This window comes from Pempheris klunzingeri, chromosome 21 (genome assembly GCF_042242105.1).
Source record: "Pempheris klunzingeri isolate RE-2024b chromosome 21, fPemKlu1.hap1, whole genome shotgun sequence".
Lineage (NCBI taxonomy): Eukaryota > Metazoa > Chordata > Actinopteri > Acropomatiformes > Pempheridae > Pempheris > Pempheris klunzingeri.
The window spans coordinates 5,186,743-5,208,714 of record NC_092032.1 but is presented as its reverse complement, the minus strand read 5'-3'; the positions used below and the strand labels follow the sequence as shown (position 1 = coordinate 5,208,714).

The 21,972-nt window shown below is 43.1% G+C and overlaps 1 protein-coding gene across 1 annotated transcript in view; it reads left to right on the top strand.

The window, feature by feature from the left end:
* LOC139220860 (partitioning defective 3 homolog) overlaps window positions 1-21,972 on the top strand; it is a 309,168-nt gene that overhangs the window by 196,784 nt on the left and 90,412 nt on the right. The window contains exons 17-19 of the mRNA XM_070852717.1: window positions 7,746-7,894; window positions 14,982-15,215; window positions 18,086-18,323. Coding sequence (XP_070708818.1) covers window positions 7,746-7,894; window positions 14,982-15,215; window positions 18,086-18,323 — 621 coding nt within the window. The remainder of the gene's footprint in view (window positions 1-7,745; window positions 7,895-14,981; window positions 15,216-18,085; window positions 18,324-21,972) is intronic.

Sequence of the window (21,972 nt, the reverse complement as noted above, 5' to 3'; positions counted from 1 at the left end):
TTAATGGATGTGTGTTCCGAGCATGTGTGCATACATGGTTCTTGTTCACATATTACTGTGTGAAGACATTTGCCTGTTTTGCCGCCTCTTGCAGGTTCTTAGGGCTTTCCTGTTGCTACGAACCACATCAGCTTCATGGGCCTCAAATGAAAATAAAACCAGCAACTTCCATGGAGATACTTTTGCATTTAATTCCAGCCAGAAGTTGAGGTCTGTGGCTGCATTGGTTAAGACCACGGTGTGTGTAGAGTTAAAGGAGTGGGTGATGTGATGAAGGCAGGTGATGGAAAACAGCAGGTGTCTTCTGTCAGGTTTCACTAGATAAATAAAGGCTCTAAATTATTACTTTGCATATCTTCGCTAAGTTGATTTGACCAGTGGGTCCTGGACCGTCTCATTAATCCCCCTTGCAGTATCTGCCTCCGCCTTCGTTAGTTTGAATTCAAAGCCAAACAGGAAGGACCACGTCTAAATGATTTACTGTAGAACAGATAACATGCACCGGCAGATATATTGGCTTTGCAGAATAATCTGGATAAACAACATGAAAAGTTTTTCTTTCAGGAATGGAATGTGGAACAGTGTCAGACACACAATTTAGTGCAGAATCATGGCAGTTTCTACAGCAGGCAGATTTGTCTGAGATGGAGAGGGAATGTTTAGAGTTTGCACCTGGTTTTCATCCCAGAGGTTGATGAAGTGCAGTTGCAGGGTGTGTCTGCTTCCTCTAACTGGGGTGCCACGCCACGTCTTTTCCTTTTTGTACAGTTAAAATGCAAATAATACACTTTTTTTTCTTCAAGAAATTACAATTTGAAAAATCAGAGATCACATCATTCAAAGATGTTCAGTGATTCAGACTTGCTCAAATGGATGCTTCTGCGTTAGGCCTACGTTTTCAAGCACATTGAGACTGTGACACCTCACTGCACAGGCAGCCACGCCTGTATGAATATTTCCTTTTCATGACAGTTCCCCCATTGTAATTCTCACCAAGATTCTACCAAAGTTTGTCCTTCAGGAGCAAAAATAACAGCTATTAAAAGTACTTGCAAGCTTGCCTTGCAATGTAACATCTAAACAACACACAGCACAAGTCCCCCCCCCGCTCAGGAGAAGTCTGTAAAAGCACCACAAGGAGTGTGAACCCCTTACCTACAAAGTGCTGAAGCAAAGCAACTTGACTTTGAAGACGAGGCTCTTTGAGAGACTGAGAATGCGTCTCCTCCCAGAGACACAGCTATTCTGCTTCCTTTTGCTATTTTGCTCTGTTAACTCACAGTGATGTTTTTGCTCCTCATTTAGCTGCTTGGCTGCACTGGATGCGTACACATCCAAGAACGCTTCCGTGCACAAGCGTCTTTAAAGTTTAAAACTAACAACCCGACAAATGCAGTACATTTCCCTATGGATGCATGGAAATAATATTAGAGCAAAATAATCAGTGTCATCCGTATAATCAAGGATATTCAAACTTGCAATGAGCTCATGTACTTCTGACTCATCAAAACATCCACCTGCAGATGTACAGATAACCTGTTACTATCACTGCTGGACATATTGTCCCTTTTTTTCATATAGTCTATTGATTAGGTGATTTTGGACAATTCAAACTAAAGAAATAAGCTACTTTTTGTAATTTTTGTGCCAATAATTTACTGTTATGAGCAGCTTCTGAGGTGAGGGCAGGCAGTTGTGTCAGGATACTAGCTAAAAGCCTAGTTGCATGTTTATTCTTTAGATTTGCCACAGCACACCAGATTAATGCAAGCGTTTGAAAAGAGAACTATTTTTGAAAAGAAATTATTTTCAAAACGAAAGGGAAAATTACATATCCAGTGCCAGTTCCGGGGGGGGCTGCAGTTCCCACAACACCCCCTTCCCACGCTAATGGAGCCAGGTCTGTTTTTGCCTTAAGCACACCTCCTTCTTCATCTCTCAGCTCAAACGGCTGCAGCCTCCTAAGTCGTGAACACACACTCTTATAACATAAGCGAGGGCAGGGGTTGAGAGTGCAGCGTGCTCTGAGTTGGCACAGGAGAGCAGAAAAAAGGCCAGGGGGTGTCCGCAGCATGGTTATCAGTCTGAACTTTAGGAAAAGTTATGCAACATCACTGAGAGCCAGGAACTGACCACCACCAGCCAGCCTGTGGCGCTCAGGCTGCTATTTCCATACCAACCACTGTTATCATAGCACATAACACCCAAATTAAGTTTGCTACCCACAAGAAGAAAGGAGGCATGTGCAGATAATGAGTACTACAATATGATTAATAGAATGGAAGTTGTTTCATTTTACATTGTTTGTATAATTGATTTGATAATATAACTGTCTATTGGATGCCCATGTCCCTTTAAATCTATTAATGATTAAATCATGAGACTGAATACCAATCATTTTTAGATATCTGGCATTAAAAAAGTCCAACAAAACAAGCCCTAACAAAATAATCTCTTTATTTACATAATCAATTCACAACAGCATTATCTAAAGACTCTTTCCATAAAGAGCAGGTCTAGACCAAACTCTTTAATTAAGAGAGAGACCCAACGATTCAGGAATTCAACATTAAGGATTCAAGAATCCCCACATGAGCAGCATCAGATATTATATAATAACCTTGCAGTGATGCACACTAGCCTGCACTTGTCACACATGTCAAAGAAACTTTATTCCATTAATATTTAAATAATTTTTTTAACAGACAGATCCTAGCCTCTAATGATACAGTTGTAAGAAAAAAATAGATATTGGTTTTACAGAAATGGCCGTATAGTTATAGTGATGGACAGATTAACGGTTGAGCTGGTAGAAAGAAAAAAAAATCACTACCCCACTTGGACCACTAGGGGCGCTGTCACAACCCAACATACAGTATAACTGGACTACTGCCATCCCCTTGGCTTGGCTTGGACTTCGATCTGGATGTAGCTGACAAAGGGGAGGATAGTTGTCAATTCTCATTAAGGTGAAAGGAGAGGAGACGGAGGATGATAGAGAGAGAACTAGACTGTGTCCTTCTCTGTCTTTGTGAGGTGTCACAGGTGGAAACATCATTTCCCAGGCAGCTCTGGCGTAGTCTGTCAACCAGCGGAAATGGAAAAGGACTCTAGACAAACATACACACCCACTCATACAAGCACACAGCGACACAGACGCCCTCAGTCTCACGAGTGTTTAGATACACATTGGCTGCATGGTAAACAATTTCACAAATTAACATATAAAGTGGAAAAGGTCCACATAGACACAAACAAACAAACTTCCAAACTAACACTGCAGACAGACTGCCTACTTCAGGTGACTCCCTAATAGTCTCTGTCATCTGTAATGTAACTAACAATCACAAGTGCTCTATTAAGTGCATGCGCTTTTTTTCCCATCACGTTATGATCATGACTACATATAAATGTAGACAGCGTGCAAACACACACACACACACACACACACTATTTGACTAATCTCAAATGTATCAAATGTCCATTTAAGCATTTAAGTTGGTAGTGACTTTAACTCCAGGTAGTGTACGCACACACACACACACACACACTTAAATTGCAGGCCTTTTTTTCCCTTAAATGCTAATAGTCCCCTCTAGCTTAATGAATATACTTTCATTTCTGTGCTCATCTGGAGTGTGTTTATCCACAGCTTCCTGTATTGTGCACTACTGTGTGTGTGTGTGTGTGTTGATCTGTTCTGCCTCAGCGTGACAGGGTGCAGGTGAATCTCAGCAGGAATGATGCCAAAGTAACCTGCACACACACACACACACACACACACACACACACACACTCTCTTGCCACACAAACACTAAAATATCTTCTTTGCCTCTTCCAGAAGTCAGTGCAGCAAAACTCAATTAAAGCATCCGTACACCGGGCAGGGAATGAATGAGGAGGAGTACGCAGGAGTCAGCAGACGGACAAAGAGGTCTTAATTGATCTTGTTCTCCCCCCCCCCCCCCTGTCTCTCATTGCAACTTTGTCACAATTAAAAGAAGATTACAGCAAATCACAGGTGCAGCTGCTTCTCAGTTTGGCACCGATGGAGCCATTATTTTACAGTCTTTACACCCAGGTCTAACTCAAATGCTTTATAGCTGCAATTAATTGAGCGAAATAAAAATGGTAATCTAAGAGATAGTTGGATATTTCCTCCTGTTTCCTCTGAAACATATAAATTATTTGAACGTAATGCCCACCAGTGCCCATGCCAGCACTACAGACTTCTGTACTGACTTTTTCATGCAGGGCTTTACACAGTGATTGAAGGCAGCTCTAAGCTCTCTGGCCCAACTATGCATCCATGCAGTCAGCTGAATCTGCCTCCTCCGAACCACAAACAGACCATTTCAGAAGCACCTTACTGGGCATTGTGCTCTGGCTCTCGCCTCCTCTCTGAGGTGTTCACACTAATGCACAGAACCCGCTTCTCGATCAAATCGGGCTGCACTTTTCTAAGAAGTAGGAGAGTTAACTCTTTGGGGTTGTTTCTAAATGAGGGTGAGAAGGGTCGGGAGTTGGGGGGGAAAAAGAAGAAAAAGAAAAAAAAAAAAAGGAAGACGCCAGGGTAAGCACAGGGGGCTTTTAGCACACACCACTTAGCAGCGAGGCTGATGTTCAGTTTGACACATTTAACTTCCTGCGAGGGAGATGGAGACAGGAACAAGTTGATGTAAAATGCAAGCTAAAGCTGTGGATTTGCCTGTGAGCAATCCTCAGCACTAGTTAATTTTAGATGATGGGAGGACTTTGAATGGCGAGGAAAGCATCTGCTCAGAATGGTGGAAATTGCTTTTAAACACTGCTTAAAAAAGAAGAGATGAGAGAATGTATTATCCAAATGGATTGGGCTCACTTTTAAAGATAGGCCAGAGGCGTGGACGGGATGGATGGTCTGAAGAGGAAATTGTGCCACTCTGCAGATTGTCTAGCTTGTCTGGGAGGAGATCACATGGTCAAACTCTTTCTTATTCCCATCTTTCCAGTATATTTTTCACCGAGTATGTGAGCAGAGTCCGAATTTTAGTCATCAAGTCCAGTACGGGACTCACCTTCATAGACTCAACCGGTTAAGGTCCCATCAGCTGGCTTTTATTTCTACCAGTAGACTGTGTTTGAGTTTAAGAAGCATCTGGATCAGAGCAAAGAGACTTTTAAAGCAGTATCTCGTTACACCGAGCATTCCTATGGGGAAATTAATAGCCAGTAGAAAGTGAATACGAGATCTGTAATTGAATGCTGTACTTTTATTAATGGACTGTAGTAGCTGTGAGTCTTCATCTGCCAGCTTTAAGTAGACTAGAGGATTAATAGTAGCCTTGCCTTGTCTTCGGTACAATAAGTAGCACATTTATTTCCTGCTGAAAATGGGACAGAAGGCTTGAAAATGGCGGAGTAGCGTTAACCTGATGCACCAGGTTGTTTGTGACACAGAAGTATCGGAGAAATTGTGCGTAGAAATTGTAAAAGGACAGGCATGTTCGCAAAATACTGTCTATCTGTCTACGACCGTCAAACACAGATTTACTTCGACCATTCAGATCAATTAACCATGTTCATAAATAAAAACTGCTGTTCTTTCCTCTCTTTCAATGAGGAATTGCCTTCCAGTTTCAATATAACTGCTGCTGTAGCAGTCATCCCAGTCGTTCCAGTTGTTTCTCGTGGTCGTCACACCTAAACCCTGCCTGTGCCTCTTGTTGATTCTTGCGTGTTAGTGATCTCGCAAATTCAGCTACCTTGCCAGGTAAGAAGAGTATAATATCTAATTCAATTCAAATACATTTGCAACCGGTGACAAAGGTTCACTGGTGTAATTCACTTTGCTGTAATGGGTAACAAGTTAAAAAGGCGAGTGTAGAGGGTCACTGTCACCCCTTGAAATAGTTAGGGCTGCCGCCACAGAGACCTTTGGTGCAAGTTCCCACAGCAGGTGCCTCCGGCTTGGAGGGGAGCCTAACGCATCACAATTGGCTACTTCTCTCCATTCCCAGACTGGGCATTTAGTCATTACTCTGCGTGATGCAAAGGAAAGCAGAGGCAGTGTTAAAACGGACAGCAGCTTAAACCAACAGATATGATGTCCCACTAAGTGAATTTGCACCACCGCTGGGCCGTCCCTCTGAACCTCACTCTGACGACCCCACAGATTTCTCACCATTTGTGCTCAGACAAGCTGGATCCTGATTCATCCCAACTGCTTGACTGTGCGATTGCTCTCACAAATGGTCACGCACTCCGACTCTCTGTGCGACCTGTGTGACACGAACCCACCCGCTGGCCTCTTTCTTTGTCTACGTTCTATTTGTGTTCATTTGGCTCCACAATACACAATACTGGCAAGAGTGACGGAAATCTAGATTCACGGCGAATATGCATCCTTTCTCTCCCGCACCGTCCAAGTCATGCTCCGACAGATGACATTTACAGAGACAGAAAAGGAGAGGGCAGGCTTGGTTTTTGTGGGCTTGGAATGATGAGAAGAGGAGAGTGAAGGATGATGAATAAATGAATTATACATCTGTGCTGTCATTCCTCTCTTCCTGCTCCACCTCCTTCTCTTCCTGTGTCAGCTGGAGTTGGTCCTGTGAGGCGGTCTGATCTTAGTTAGGATTGTCAGGTACGGTCGGCAGTAAAGTGACACGTTGACGCCGGTCCCTCGGTGACACATGAAGAAGCTCTTTTGTTAAATGGGACTGACAACCAAAATAAGAATTGGTTACATGCAAACAAGCGCAAGTTGGTCTGCAGATTCTGCACAACGATGTTACAAATTTTGAAGGGTGCTTGAAGGAGCATATGCTCCCAGAGGATGCACGGGCAAAAAACACATTTCCTCCTCACTACTTTCAAACACATAATGCTAATGTCTAGTTCAGGTCAAAGGCTTTCCATTTGTTATCCCATTACAGAAGAGAGAGATCAAATCATTTGAGGAAATGTCTGATATAAAATGCAAGACTTTCAGTCACCTAAACAATGCCTGGAGGTAAAAATACAGACCTGTAATGGTCATAATATATGATCATCAACAGAAGAAATAAAACCGTGTCCTTTCATGCTCTGTAACATTTTTTTTAGACTCCGTCAGCACTGCATCTCCTCCCTTCTGTCTCCCCTCAAATGGCAAGATGTTCTCACCTTAATTCTAACAGCCCTCGTCTGCATGCAAATATCAGTGTCCCCCCTCTCCCAACCTCCTTTCCCCACTCCCCTCCGATTTTCAATTAAGATCCAGACAGAGATAGAGGATCTCAAAGAGAGTGCACTATAGTGGGCTAGGATCTGCCACTGCTCCAGACATATAGGAGGAGGGAGGTTATTGAGTGGCCATGACCCTGGAGCAGCCTCACCCCACTGGGGTATCACACATCTTAGCCGGGCCTCATCTTCCCAATTGTAGCATGTCCTGATCCCACCCAAGGTGGAGGTGTCCTTGATTAGAATAGTTATTGAAATGAAGTGTCAGTGTGTGTGTGTGTGTGTGTGTGCGCATATTGAATGATTATCATTATATGATAGTAAAGGAGTGCTGTTTGCAAAGGTTTGGGGATGTATGAATATTAATAAATAGATTTTATCTACCAATCCTATTATAAGGATGGCCCACAGCAATTTAACTGCGATGTGATGTAGATGATTACAAAATACATCTTTTTTTTGAATGACCCATGTCTTAGAGCAACATCATAATACTTCTGTCTCTGTTTCTGCTTCTTTCGTTTCTTCCTCACACGTAGCTCGCTCAGTCCAGACGCAGACGCTGACGGTTCGTTCCAGAGGGAGGGCTTTGGTCGCCAGAGTATGTCAGAGAAACGCACCAAGCAGTATGAAAACGCTGCTCAGCTGGAGATCGTTAAGACGCGCAAGTCCAAGAGCATGGATCTAGGTAAATGCTAACACACATTACTAATTCACAGAGTCAAGAGAGATGTTGACGTCATCGGGGAATACTTTTATTTGCTTTCTCACACATTTTACTTTAAAATACAATTGTAGTTTATTACAATTTGATATTTGCATACTTTTGGCCAACATTTAAGGTTGTGCTCACAAAAGCCATCGGTGAGGGAACAGTCGAGCCACTTTATTTTAAGATAAAACCAAAAGTACATGCACCTGAATAGTTGGTAGTGGTCTTTCATTGTACAGGAAAAGTACATATGGCCAGTACGTTAAGTCAAACCAGAACCAGAGAGTTGATCTGTACACTGATGAATGTTACAAGCGTCAGCGTGGGTCCCAATTTTGGCAGTGAAGTACCTCTGGCTAATGTATAGTTCTGTTTACTTTAAAACTTTTTTGGTTCCACAGTTGTTCTTTTCCATGTTGGATTCCCAAAAGTGGCGATGGACTAGATATCACTGTAATCTGTGACTCCCTAAGCACTCAATATATCTCTCCTTTTTTTTCCCAACTGTCTCATGGGAAATGGAGACACTTTCAAAAAAGAAATCCCCCTACACACACACACACACACACACACACACACACACACACACACACACACACACACACACACACACACAGACAGTCCTTTTAGTCCTGGCCAGGCACCACCTCTTCTCTTTTGGGCTGTTCAGATGGTGGAGGGACATAACTAACTTGTTCCACTCACATAATAAGTCGGGTAATTGACACGAGTTCTCACATGAAAAATGACTTAGTCTGTACACTGAACGCAAGCTCCACAGTCTGTGTCCACAATGAAGGCTGCGTATTGTGAGTTGGTGCATATCTAATTTTGCATAAGTTCTACTTATCTCAAAGGTACACACAGCTGTAAAATGTTGATTATTAATTAAGAACATTAAGAACATAATGCCAGCATTTATTCTAAAGCCTTGTCATTAGCACAATGTTGGACATTTGAGTTTGTCCTAATTAGTTAGTAAGTAGTTAGTAGTTGGTGTAAGCATACCACTGTTCTTTCCATTAACACATTAATAAAGCTACCCTGAATAAATACTTAACACGGTCAGCAATTCCATGCGCCACAGACTCTCATTCGATTCTGTCACATGGTATTTTTGTCCCTCCTTTTAATCGTGTTCCAGGTGCTCCCCACATCACATCAGCAGATGGATTTCACAACTTTGAAGTCCATCATTGTTGAAATATGCAAAACTGGTCAGACACCCTGTGGTTCAATTCCATTTAGATGGAGAAAGGAGATTGAGCGAGGGAAGAAAAGGAAAGAAAGAGACGTGAGGTGCCACGGCTGGCAGTAATACATTAGCACATTCCGGCTACTTTGCCTTGTAAGCCTCATGATTGACAGGCCCTTGCACGAAGTGTAATATCAGTTCTACTTACATCACTATTCTCCAACTATTCAGTACGTGCCCTGCGCTTTCTGATTCTGTCTCTTTCAGCTTTACCTGTGTTCATTGACATGTTCAGAAGCCACTAACCACTTACACTTGCTTACGTTTTTCCAACTGTAGCAGATGAGATTAACTGCAGCACAAGAACCGATGGAGGTAAGCAACCGTGCCTGGATCAGCTCCATATATTGTCACCATTATTGCAGTGGGCCATTATGCTTGTCCATGCGTCATTAATAGAGACTGGAAAAGCAGTCCCACACTTTCTCCATAACCAGCTCATGGCCAACCGTTATTGGCTCAGTGATCTTTGCACCTTCTCCGTGCATATGGAGAGGAGAGTTGTTTGAGGTAATTGCAGCATGATCAAAATAGGGTTTTCACATTGCTAAGAGGGAGTTGCATGGTGCTGAAAAGAGACTTGGCAAGTAATGTGGGAACCTGTGCCATTGTGCTCGTTCCGCAGTGCAAATAATTGAAGAAAACACTCATTACTTCAGGAGTTGTGGAGGGCTGGAGGGAGCCAGGCAGTGGAGTGGCATTTGCAACAGAGAGACATTCATTGCCAGTTGGCCTCTTCAGCTCGCTGCTATTGATCCATCATAGTCGAGCTGTTTTGGGCTCTGGTTAGAGCATCTTACAGCGCATTCACTCCATTAAATTAACATAGAGTGAGCCGATGACTGGGTCAGGAGGGGCTACTTTTGAATGATTTCTGGGAGCAGTAATTTGAAACTAACATGCCCCTCGCCTGTTGTTTTCAGGGTTTTTTGAAAAGAAAGGAAAAGTATATGTAGTAAGCTATATCATGCTGTTCCGTGTGAGGTATGTGACATTACATTGATGCAGAAATATAATCATTTTCTGAATATCTCAGGGACTTCTACATATACAGTAAGACGCGCCAAAAGTTTTAAAAACAAATATTGAGAGACTAGTGGAGTCCGTCCCCTGATAGGCCAGCTCTGGTGCCTGTAATAGTGAGTTTCCACTACAGACGGGCCAGTTGCCGACCAAGTGGGTTGCCAGTCTTGGCATGAGAGTTGCCAGCTTCTGAATATTAAAAGCTTAGTTTGTTCAGTGAGTAGGCTCTCTTGGAGCAGAATAAACAGATATAAAAATCGCACTTCATTGTGTCGATAAAACGGCACAAACACAGGACATTATCCAGCACTCTTGACTGAGTGATTAACCAGCGTGGTTAACGATGATTCCTTTATGGCACATATGCATGGACGTTCAGCATACTGAGGACGTCCTCTGTCGGGGCTAATGGTTCACAACTGGCAGAGACATAGGAGCCCTGCCGACCCAGGGATGTCTCACTACCACTGGGATACCTGGACATGGCCTTCCCCCGACCACCTTGGAGGCTATTTTTAACATAATTACCCTTTTACTGCCCTGCTTAAAGCCTTGGCTTTCTGAATAAATTATGTGTAATGGAGCCCCCGTCTGTACACAGATCTTTACATGCAAAGGCCTGTGGTGAATAATGGCTGGGGAGCATCATTTTAGCTGCTCTAATTATACTATGGGCTCCTGTCCCTGTAATAACTGCTGCTGATTTATTCATGGGGTTTGCCATACCTCCCCTTTAACGTTAATAGCAATGGATATTCTGCAATTAACTGTCCTTGCCCGTAATCTGGCTAAGGAACACGGCATGTTGTCCATTTTTGGGCATAAAAAAATTGCGGGTGCACTTTGCCTCTATTTGGTTTGATTGTATTTTTCTTTTTTGTATATTTCATTTTGATGATTTTCATTTCTCCTCCAAACGTGTGGGGAGTGACAAACTTGTGTCTGTATGCAATGGGGGAATATGTATTTTCATCCCTCTGAATAAGAGGGAGATGAGAAGCAGAGCACTGAGGCTTCTGTTGTGTGATAGGAATCACATAATGGACTGGCATACAGAGAGCTGTCCATCAAACTCTCCCAGGAGAGCCGGGGCTGCTTCTGATGAAAACAAAGGCAGGTTCGAGGCAGCCTGGGTCTATGGGCAAACTGTCTTTCTATGCCTTGCTTTCCTGTTCTCTTTGTCTTTCTGCTTCTCTCAGTCATACACCACACTGACTAGAAACAATGGCGAAGTGGATCATGGCGAGGAATACAGAGTGGGAGGATTATTCCCTGTTTCCGAGCACAGCAGATGTCATTTGTGTTCCCTTGAACTGTTGCATCCTGTGCAGCTCTAACTTGCAATCCCATTGTGTCAAACATGCACCCTGGCTTCTGCGTGTCTGCTGTTGGCAGGCTTTACACATTCACTTAAAAAAAAAAAACTACATGCCATTTGTTTTGGGTTGACTGAGTTTTACCCACAGAGAATGAAAAATTACAGCATTTTTCTCCTATACTCTACGTTAGCCTATGTTTCCTTACAAGGTATTTTTTTCTTTAGACTGCCCTCTGTTGTCCTTTGCATGAGATTACTCCCTCTGAATTGATGAATTATATGATTTTTACTTGCGTTCCCTTGGCTTTAGAAGGCCGTTCATGCTTTTCTGGCATTAAAATCTGTCATAGTAATCAGAAATGGCCTAGCTCTTCTGAGGAACTAGGCAGTAAAATGGATCTTCTGTTCTAGCAACCAGAGAGCCTTTGATCCCCTAGGCATTTGTAGAATACAGTAAAGTTTTATTTTACTGTCTGATTCAGCCTGAATGTGCACATATGAGCTCTTCAGACTAAATGGTATGCAGCATTATAGGATTGGTGTTCATTTATTTTGAATAGTACTTTCAGGATTAAGCCTGGGCTCTCTTGGGATTCTCTTGAGTATTTTTATTGACATTCACAAAAAGAAAGGGAAAATGGCGCACTGAAGACATAACAGTACATGTTACCACTCTAGAAATTCAACACCACTGGCCAACAGCTGACCTTTTAGCCTATCTGACTTGTTCGACACTAGATCTATAGTCGTCACAGATGATAGAGACTCACACTCTCCGTAAGGGTGCATTAGTAGCAAATGCAGCAGAAAAAGGGATGCACTTATGACCCTAAAGATCCAATAAGTAAGATGAAAACCTTTGAATTCTTTAACATTACAAGAGGGATTGTTAAATGGTCTGTGTTTGTATAACACCTTTCTAGTCATTTCAACCACTCAAAGTGCTTTTACATCACAGGAGGAGACTATTCTTTCACACACATTCACACACTGAAGCCATGCTTCAGGAGCAAGGGAGGGTTCGGGATCTTGCCCAAGGACACTTCGACATGCTGACTAATAGGAGTCAGGGATCGAACCAGCGACCTTCCGATTGATGGACGACCCACTCTGCCTCTGAGCCACAGCCGCCCTGTCTTCTTGTTCTTCTTCTTTCCTACATTTGTCCGCTGCAAGTAGCCGTTTAGATGGCGTGTGTTTGAACTGTGAGACTAGCTGGCTAATCAGTGATGAGCTGCTGCAGGTTTGCTTGGTTAAGGGATCAAGAGGAGAATAGCAAAGGGATACACCCGACAAAAGACACAAGCTGCCATCGGTAAAAATATGATAACGGTGCAGCATATGTGCATTTCTTTACGGTGTTTATTTTCTCATAAACAGTTAACACGTTGATACGCTGCTTTTGCCACCTTTGTGCATTCACACTACTCTGTGTTTCTTCTCTTCCTACCCCCCATCTCTCATGACTGAAACAAATGTATTCAAGAGCCAGGACTCTATACAACGGTCACAAATTGTTTTCTTTTAGTGATGGAGGTTTATTTTCTTTGCCTAATCTGTGTTTGGCTGTGCGACCCTCCATCTTAAGATCCAGTCTGATCACCCAGCAGTGGGGATTCATGCCTCATTGAGACCACTTTAAACATGTCAAGGATCTTGTTGATGGTAGCTGACACACAAGTGTGTCTGTATGTCAAGAGTTTGTGTTTTTATACCTTTTTTGGCTGCCCTTGCATGGGGCGCACACATACAAGCATATACATCCAGTGTTTGCATGTGTGTGTTCTACTCAGTGGAGGTAGAGACTAAACCTTATAGCAACATTTAGCAGTGAAAACCAACAGGAAGAGCTGTCGGAGATGTTTATTTACACCACTTGAAGCCACAGACTCACTGCATGTGGAGGGTATGGTCTACAGAGAGTCGTACAGACACAATGCCGCTCTGTCCAGACTCCGTCAACATGTGTTTTACCCTCAGAGAGTCAGTGAAGCTGCTAAAGTAATTGAATCAACAGTTCATCCATTATCACTGCTTCCACTGCAGATGTTTACACCAACAAGGCTTCACTTGCACATATTCAGAAATCCATCTTGTTACATGCTGAATCGAAGCAGAATAAAAGGGACAGAAAATCAACCAGGCTGCTTGTTTACCAACTAGTAGAGCTAAGGTAAGAGCTCCGGGGAGCTGACTGACGCTCCCCAACAAAATTAAATACCAATACCTGAGCCACGCTGCACTTACTTGCCCTAAACGAAACCTAGCAAGCATTGGAAAAATAATTACAGCTGTCCAGGGCCTTGCTCCACTGTTGAAGAGGTTGATTGTTCAAAATTCACTTTACTTCCAACACAGCAGGTCTCCCAGCTCATCTTTCAGCACTATGCATGTCCTTTAAAGAGCATACTTTGTCTGTAGTATGGCATGCAATACCCGAGCTACTCTAATTAGCTACTTTGCAGTAGTCATAACAACTCTTCATTTTTTATGCCAGTTTACGTGGTGACTCTATTTACGTCGCATGTTGTAAATGAAGTGGTTGCCAATTGGTCTCGTGTCATAAAGGAACAGCCATGCTCATACTAAAGTGTGTTTTGTGTTGCATTGTGCAGTGCTCATGATGGCCGTGTATTGAAAAAGGTTCCACGCGCTAGCTCTGTTCTGCAGGTGGCCTGTAGCAGCAAATGTTCTGATGGTTTTTACCCACCAGGCTAATCGACTTAAAACTGATAACAGAGCGGGTTTTTTTTTTGAATGGTTCTCACTTCATGTTGTGTTAATACCTGCTATCTAACATCTGCATGTGCAAACGCCTTAGAAATGCTGCTAATGATTACAGCTGTGAGATGTGGTAAGATTGGCTGGTGAATACAATGATGATGTTGGAAAAGAAGGGGCTATTGGAATTTGTTTAGTCTATTTGCCTTCTTTTTTTTTTCTCCCCCCCCTTTACCCTTTTTCACCCTGCATCTCTCAGAGACAGTGAGCAAACGAGAAAGGACCACGTATGGAAATAGTTTCGGGTTTACAGTCTAACTAAACATTTTGTGAATTCATCATTTTTTAGTAGAACACCACAAGCACATTGGCACTGTGTTACATTGTGGTCACTGATAGTATGCATTGTGCTTCAGCCACATCATTTAACTCTGCAGACACAAGGACAAAGGGCTGAATTATAATTTGCAAAATGGAAAGTCTCAGAGAAGGTATAATACTCTGTTCTCATTTCACACACTTCATTGGCCAGGCAATGGCATCATTTGTTTTTCATGTTAATTGCCAGACTCACACCTTCTCTTTGCCTGCCAAGTACGTCACATGACATCATCCCATACGAAACCAGCAACACGTGAATGATTCATTGACACTCAATGGGCTCTGTGCTGATAGATTTGAGGCCACCTTTGTGCCACACGTCATTAGTCCGCTGGCCTCACTGATGCTATTTCCTCTTTCCATAGGTTCTTCAGAACAAGAGGTTGGACCCTCCCTGGGTCTGAAAAAGTCCAGCTCCCTTGAAAGCCTCCAAACGGCTCTTGCCGAGGCAACGCTGAGCAGCGAGGTCACCGTTCACAGGCCGCACTCACGGATCATCAGGGGCCGCGGCTGCAATGAGAGCTTCCGAGCTGCAATTGACAAATCATACGAGAAACCTCATGTCACAATGGCTGAGGAAGAGATCAGCATGGAGACGTGTGAGTGTTTAGACGTTGAGTTTTTGTTCTGCACAACTTCCAGAATAATGTACCCAAAAGTGTGTCATTATATAATGTACAGTAGACGACATGATTAGATCATTACAAAGACATTCAGCCAGTGTAATATAGGCCAACTCATTACTTCCCCAGAGCCTCTCAGAATGTCAGGATTCACCCCCAAGTAAACTAGTTTAGGGCTCCTCACGTAGACAGAAGAGAGATGTGTGTCACAAAGCACATGTGCAGTTAGTGTCTATGTTACAAACCTATCAATATTCACATAGTTCATGTTGAGTGGAATTGTCAGACTGTAGCAACATGTTTTCCCAGGAGTTTACATACTCTTAAGGTGCATTGCCATGTTTTTCAAAAGTGCATGCTATGAAATATGTATCGATTTACCCACATACGTTGTGCGTAGTATGTGAACTTGCTCCTATTGTGATTACAAATGAAATACTACCCATTGCTTTGGTCTGTGTCAGCTAGTTTTGGCATATACCAACATACAAATGTGCAAGGTTACCTCACATGTGTTTTCCTGCTTACCTGATGGGGTTTGAAACCACAATTAACGTAGTTTCTTCTGAACTATGAGGATAATGTTTCCAAAGGAAAGACATGCCACCTTCCCTTTGAGTGAATACATCCATCCATACTTGGTGTTTGATGACAAAAAGACATTTGTTGGATATAGAGAGACAGTCGCCTTACGTTTTGCGACAGGTAATAACCCTGCAACACCACAAGAGTAATCACCAGATATAAATTTCCATTCACTATTAAAGAGCTTGGAGATATTTGAAAAGGAGGGAATTATTTGCCTGAAATGCTTTGTTCTCATAAGCTCTGTCGGCAAGCCACTAAATACAGTCTTATCTCGGCAAAGAAAAATGGGGAAAGCAACCGATTTCCCCTGCCATGGTATATTGCATTCTCCCCCATGATATTCAAATAACTCTGTTTTTCAATTTAGATAAAAGCAACCAGTCTGTGCTCGTCACTGAGGTTAATAGTCAAAGTTGACAGATAAGCCGTTGCCTTCCTCTGCTCCCAGACTTTTATTTACATAAAATAAGAATGCGGCATCACCCAAAGAAAATGTGTCCCCACAAGATATCCTGCTGGGCAAAATGCACTTCCCCTTGTGCTATTTTGTGTTGCATCGTTTGAGGAAATAAAAGGGGGGGGGGGAATTGCTCTGCTGAGCAAAAATCCCTCCTTTATGTGATGGAATAAGACTGGCAATTTTACTTGTCTGTCATAACCTTCACTGACAGGCCAGCGTAAATGCCGTTGCTTATTAAAGCAGGAAAGTTTAATGGTAGAGTTTCACTAAAGAAACAAAATGTTTCCTGTGGTTGTCTCTGCAAATTATCCTTCAGTCTCCTGATACTTTCATCAATTCTTCTGCTGTCAGTTAGGATTGTCAGCCAAGTCCTTTTCTTTTCAGTTCCATGCAGCCACACATGGCCCCTTCCCTCTGGGAGAGTCTGGATTACAATGTTTAGTATGTTATCTTCTGCTTGGCAACATTACATTAGCACTCCAGCTAATCTCAGTCATTTAAATAGCCAGATACAGCTCACAGCTGCTATTTGCTGCCATTGCTCTTAAGTGGATGATAAGCAGGCAGCAGATTGAGTGATAAAACTGATACCCATCAAAAACCTGCTCCCAAATTTGTGGAGGTGGAGAAGGGGGGGGGGGGGCTGTGTGTGAAAATAAACAACACAACTGAACAGGTTTAAGTTGTTCTCTTTCAATCCCTGCCGTACAGTGCCTCATGTTGAGATCCCATTTCAGTAATTTCCTCAGAGATGGTAGCTAAAAGAAGCTGATAGCTCCATTGATTGCAAGAGAAAACAAACTCCACTGTTCCTTGAAATGTGAATCCAGACGCTCCGCCCTTCTGTAATCTCTCATTCCGTATGCCAAAAATCTATCATGGTCTCCATTCCCTCTTCTTCTCTCACGATAAGCGCTTCCCTCTCCTCAATCAAAGGCAAAACTTAGAAGACAACATGCAGGACTGCAATAAGTTGTAATCTGAAGGACATCTACGTCATGCCTCAGAGCCGGAGATACAGCATTGACAGGAGCTCTGCCGGTTTGCGAAGTGCACCGCATCTGCAATTAAGATCCGTGGGAGCCGTTTCCAAGATTATTTAAATGTATAATTACTGACAGATTAATTACATTTTGCATATCAGTTCTGATTAGATGTGATGGAAACTTTGAATTTAATCAGTCCTACATCACCTAAGGAGTTTGGTTTCAATTTAATGTCTGGGTTGAAATGAGTTCAGACGTAAATTAAGGACTAGATTCATATGACTATCATTACAGTGCACATTTGCACTTTTTTGGGCGCGTAGTTTTTATTAGAAATTCAGCAGAAAATGCAAAAACGGCATTTCTCCTGTGAACTGTGTGAAATGTACACATTCAAAATAACTTCGGGCTTTCAGCAAAGTGAAAATATGTTAAACTGAGCGCTATTCTCAAAGGATGTACAATGTAAATATATTCTGCTCTAATGAGGCGAATGAATTCAGTTTGTTTTGTTCAAAGCTACCATACCTTGTGGGACACAGTTTTCCTTTTAATGTTTTATCTGATGTTACCAGAAGAAAGATGAATCTTTGCAAAATTAAAAAAGTGATGTTGTTGTGTGCTGGTTTCACTGTCAGCTTCTGCGATCCACAGGGAGTTAAGTGGAAGTTAAAGTTTTTGTCTGCTTTTATTGACTAACATTTTAGTTTTCTTCTTATCCCTGTGTTTTATTTTCAGTGTAGCATTCTATTTCCCTCTCAATATCTGTATTTAACACTCCTGTCCTTCCCCCCGTTATCTCCTCTCTCCAGTGGACGAGGACACAGAAGGAAGTTCCAGATCAGGTCGGGAGTCAGTGTCCACCAGCAGCGACCTCACTGTGGGCCCTGGGTTGAACGGCAGCCTCTCCAAAGATGACCGGCAGAAAGATCGGGACAAGGTTGGGGGGAAGGAAAAGAAGAAACCTGAAAGAGATAAAGACAGGGAGAAAGACAAGGACAAGAACAAAGCCAAGAAAGGCGTGCTGAAGGGTCTCGGTGAAATGTTCAGGTACGAATGAGACAGAAACCCTAAACAACCTCCCTCTGTGTTGCCCCAAGCCCCAATCGCTATCTGCTTTATTTAATTCAATAACACGTTCACCACTGGATCATACAGATTTGAATACATTCTCTGGATGTTGCCAGAGCTAATCAGGGACCCCTCTCCTTGAACCCTGTGAGATGGAGGGAGTTGGGGGTGTTGTGGGGGGAGGTGGTATCGACCTCAAGGGCCTCTGGCACTTCTGAGCCAGATTATTTTTAATAAGGGCAACATGTTTTATTCATAATTCCATGTGCGCACTCCTCCTATCCAATCACACTCCACATTTGTTAACCAGCGAACAAGGTTCAGGGCCCATACAGGTGCTAATGTGGGAGCTGTGATTTGATTCTGGGGATAAAGACTTTTGGAGATAAATAAAATCGACTGCACGCTGGAATTGTCGCCTGTGGCTGTCACATCATGTGGTTGCAAGATTTTACAGGCAGACTACCTCGGGAGACCATGAGAGGTGGCATGATTCTGCTCTCAACATCCTTTAGATATTCATCGGTTTAGTTCACAAGCAAAATATTCAATGTCACTGATTTCATTTAGCAATGCTCTCACCTGCCACAGGACTTCAACGGTGAGTTATCACCTCATATACCCCAGGAAGTTGGAGGCAAATTCGAACCAGACACCTCTGCTGGCAAATTTTGCGGTTGTTAGGTTTGTCCTCCAGCCTTTGAAAATAATTCCACCATCTCTGAGAATTAATAGACAACATTAGTTCTTTACCCTGAGTAAAGGGACTTTGGGCCATACACTGTGTGCATGGACAATAGTAGAAGAAATGTGCAAAGAGCCTGTGGATGAAAATAAACATCTTGCGGGTATCCATTCAGTATCTCTGCCATGAGGAAAATTAGTGGGGGAGTCACATTAATTATTTCAGATCCATGCACATTTGAATATGGAATAAATTAACAGTGGAGGCGGTGCGGACCGTTATCGTGCCGTAAGTTGTTTTCATGTGGATTAGTTTAATGGGATTAGTTAGCGTATCGCAGCGCATGGCTCAGTAATGAACAATAAAGAAGACAAGTGTGTTTCGAGGTCACGATTGAGGAACACGGGGAGCTCGCTTATCTTCCATTCTCTTCACTCTTGTGTTTTTTCTACTCAACTGTCTTTGCATCCTGTGGAGTAAATAAATAATGACTGTCAGGCTCACCATTCTGTCGCCACCTTCTCACCAGGCTTGAACACATTTATGGAAATACACGTTCACAGGAGTACACTCAGAGGATCGTGGTGGATTAGTAAATGAAAGTGAATATTTGAGCCACAGGTTTGACACTTTGTGACATGTAATCAGTGCCATTGGCAAACCTTTTTCAGAGGCTGTGTGCTCAGCCTGATAGGTGGCTGCTGGGTGATTTTTAGCAGCGCACGTGGGCCCTCGGCATGCCCTCCTCGGCCTCATCATCGTTCTTCATTATCTTTGAGTGCCACTGCCACTTAAGAGTTGGCATGTGGCAGGCCTTACTGACACTCCCCCCTGCCCCATGCATTTAACGCCAGGCCCTGTGCCTCCTGAATGCAAAGAGGCAGCCTCCTGAACCAGGATGTCTCTTTGAGTCTCAAGCTTTGTCTCTCCTTCTTTCTGCTACTCCTACACCTTGTTGATACCTAATGCAATTTTCAGTTACGACTGTGACAGGACTCACACCCACACACCTACGTTGTCCTTTTCTATTCGCACCTTGTTCTATCACAATCCACGTAACAAGTTTGTAAAGTTAGAGATTGCAAGAAACTGAGGTGATAATGAATGCGTTCCACTGGATACAATAACAAACTTGCTTTGTAAAGAACAAAATGGAGGGATGGAGGGATGTGAGATGCCTGATGTTCAAAAAGGACGAGGGAGAAAGAAAGCAAAATATCCGCTGTGTGTCTCAGTTTTCTCATTCCAGCAAAAGTTTTGACACTGATTTCAGAACAGAGAGGTTTTAACGTTCATGACAAAGGGTTCGGCTGACAGTAATTCATCACTCTCAGGCTTATGAATCACGGATAGAATTTATATTAGCTAGTTTCACATTTGAGTGTCTCACCAATGCATCAAAACATCAAAAAGCTATCCTGATTGGGTTAATCCTTTGTAATACTTGTCTCCCTGGTTTTCATTTGCATAAAATGGACAGGCAGACACTCACTTTTTCCAGCATTTCTCACACATGCGTGTCTTACACTCACGTTCTCCCTCTAAGGAGATTTCAAGGAGTTTGCAGCGCACTGCAATTTGAGCTCATTTGCATGCAGGCCTTTGGATGGCCTGATGAACGTGTAGTGCACGTCTGCTTAATGGACAGCCTGATTGGGAGTGCATTAACATCAGAGCCAAGGGAAAGGAGGATGGCCTAATATAGGGAGAGAGAGGGTGGATAGAGGAAGAGACTGTGAGATAAATACTGTCAGTGCAAGAATGACTGAAAGTGTGCGAGTGTGTGATGGAAAGAAAATTGACTGCCTAAAGCCCAAAGCAAAGAGACTGCAGTGCAGAGCCCCGGGTCTCTTGCCTCTTTGGATTCATACTGCACTGCCTATAGGATGGTGGACTGAGGTATACAGTCCTGTACCATCCAGTAATGAATCTTATGAATGGATAGCAATGTGCATGCATGCATAGGATAAAAAACCAGCCCTAGGCAGCTTGACATCACTGTTGTATATTTCAAGGATGTCTTTTGCATGCATATATCACCGTGTCCATGTCTGCATCCGGTGGGATATAGGGTAGTGCAGGGCTGTGCATTATCCCACAAACCATGGTATGTGATTATTTCTATGTCATATCTAGAAGATAACAAGAGATCATTACTTTCTCATCCTATCAGGTTTATTTAGATGTCGGAAGCTTTGCCCAGGGCTCTGCTAGCATGTTAGCAGACAGTGATGTCTCGGCCCGGCCTGCCAGCCTCCCTTCAACATGCCTAATGAGGTGTTGTTTATCTGCTCTGTGAATGACTGACCTCCTCCATCCCTATCTCATTCTCTTGATGTGCTTATGTGTAAGTGACTTTGTTGTGTGCATGCGCATGCAAAAAAAAAAAAGTAAATTACTCTAGAGTTTAGTGTTTAATTGTTAAAAGTAAAATGTCATACTTTAATGGGTTAATTAGACTCTTAGATGACATTTTTGTGTTTGTGTATGTTAAGACATGTATGTGCGTGTTAATCTCATGTATGTTGCTGTCTTGTGTACAACTAACGACAAGAGTGAGGAAAATGCAGCATGCTGTTGGAAAAGTGCAGAAACATGAAGGAGACAAGCAAATGAATGCTGCAAAAATGGAAGGCAGGGTTGGGACAGGGGGTGGGGGCCAGAGAGGTGGGGGAGGAGGAGGAGGGGGGGGGGGGGGGGTGAATTGGGTGTGGGTAGAAGAAGAGAGGGAGTGTGTGCACTGGAGTGAACTGGGGCGCCAAGGGAGAGTGGGAAAGCAGGATGAAAGGGAAAGGGAGAGGGGGAAGGAGAAAAGAAGGGAGCTTTTCACAGCGGCAGTCACGGCATCGTGCTACTGTCTGCCTGGGGGGAGGATTGAGCATCTCTGGCTATTTTATATGTGTGTTCGTTAACGTATGTGTGAGTGGTTTGGAGGTGCATGCA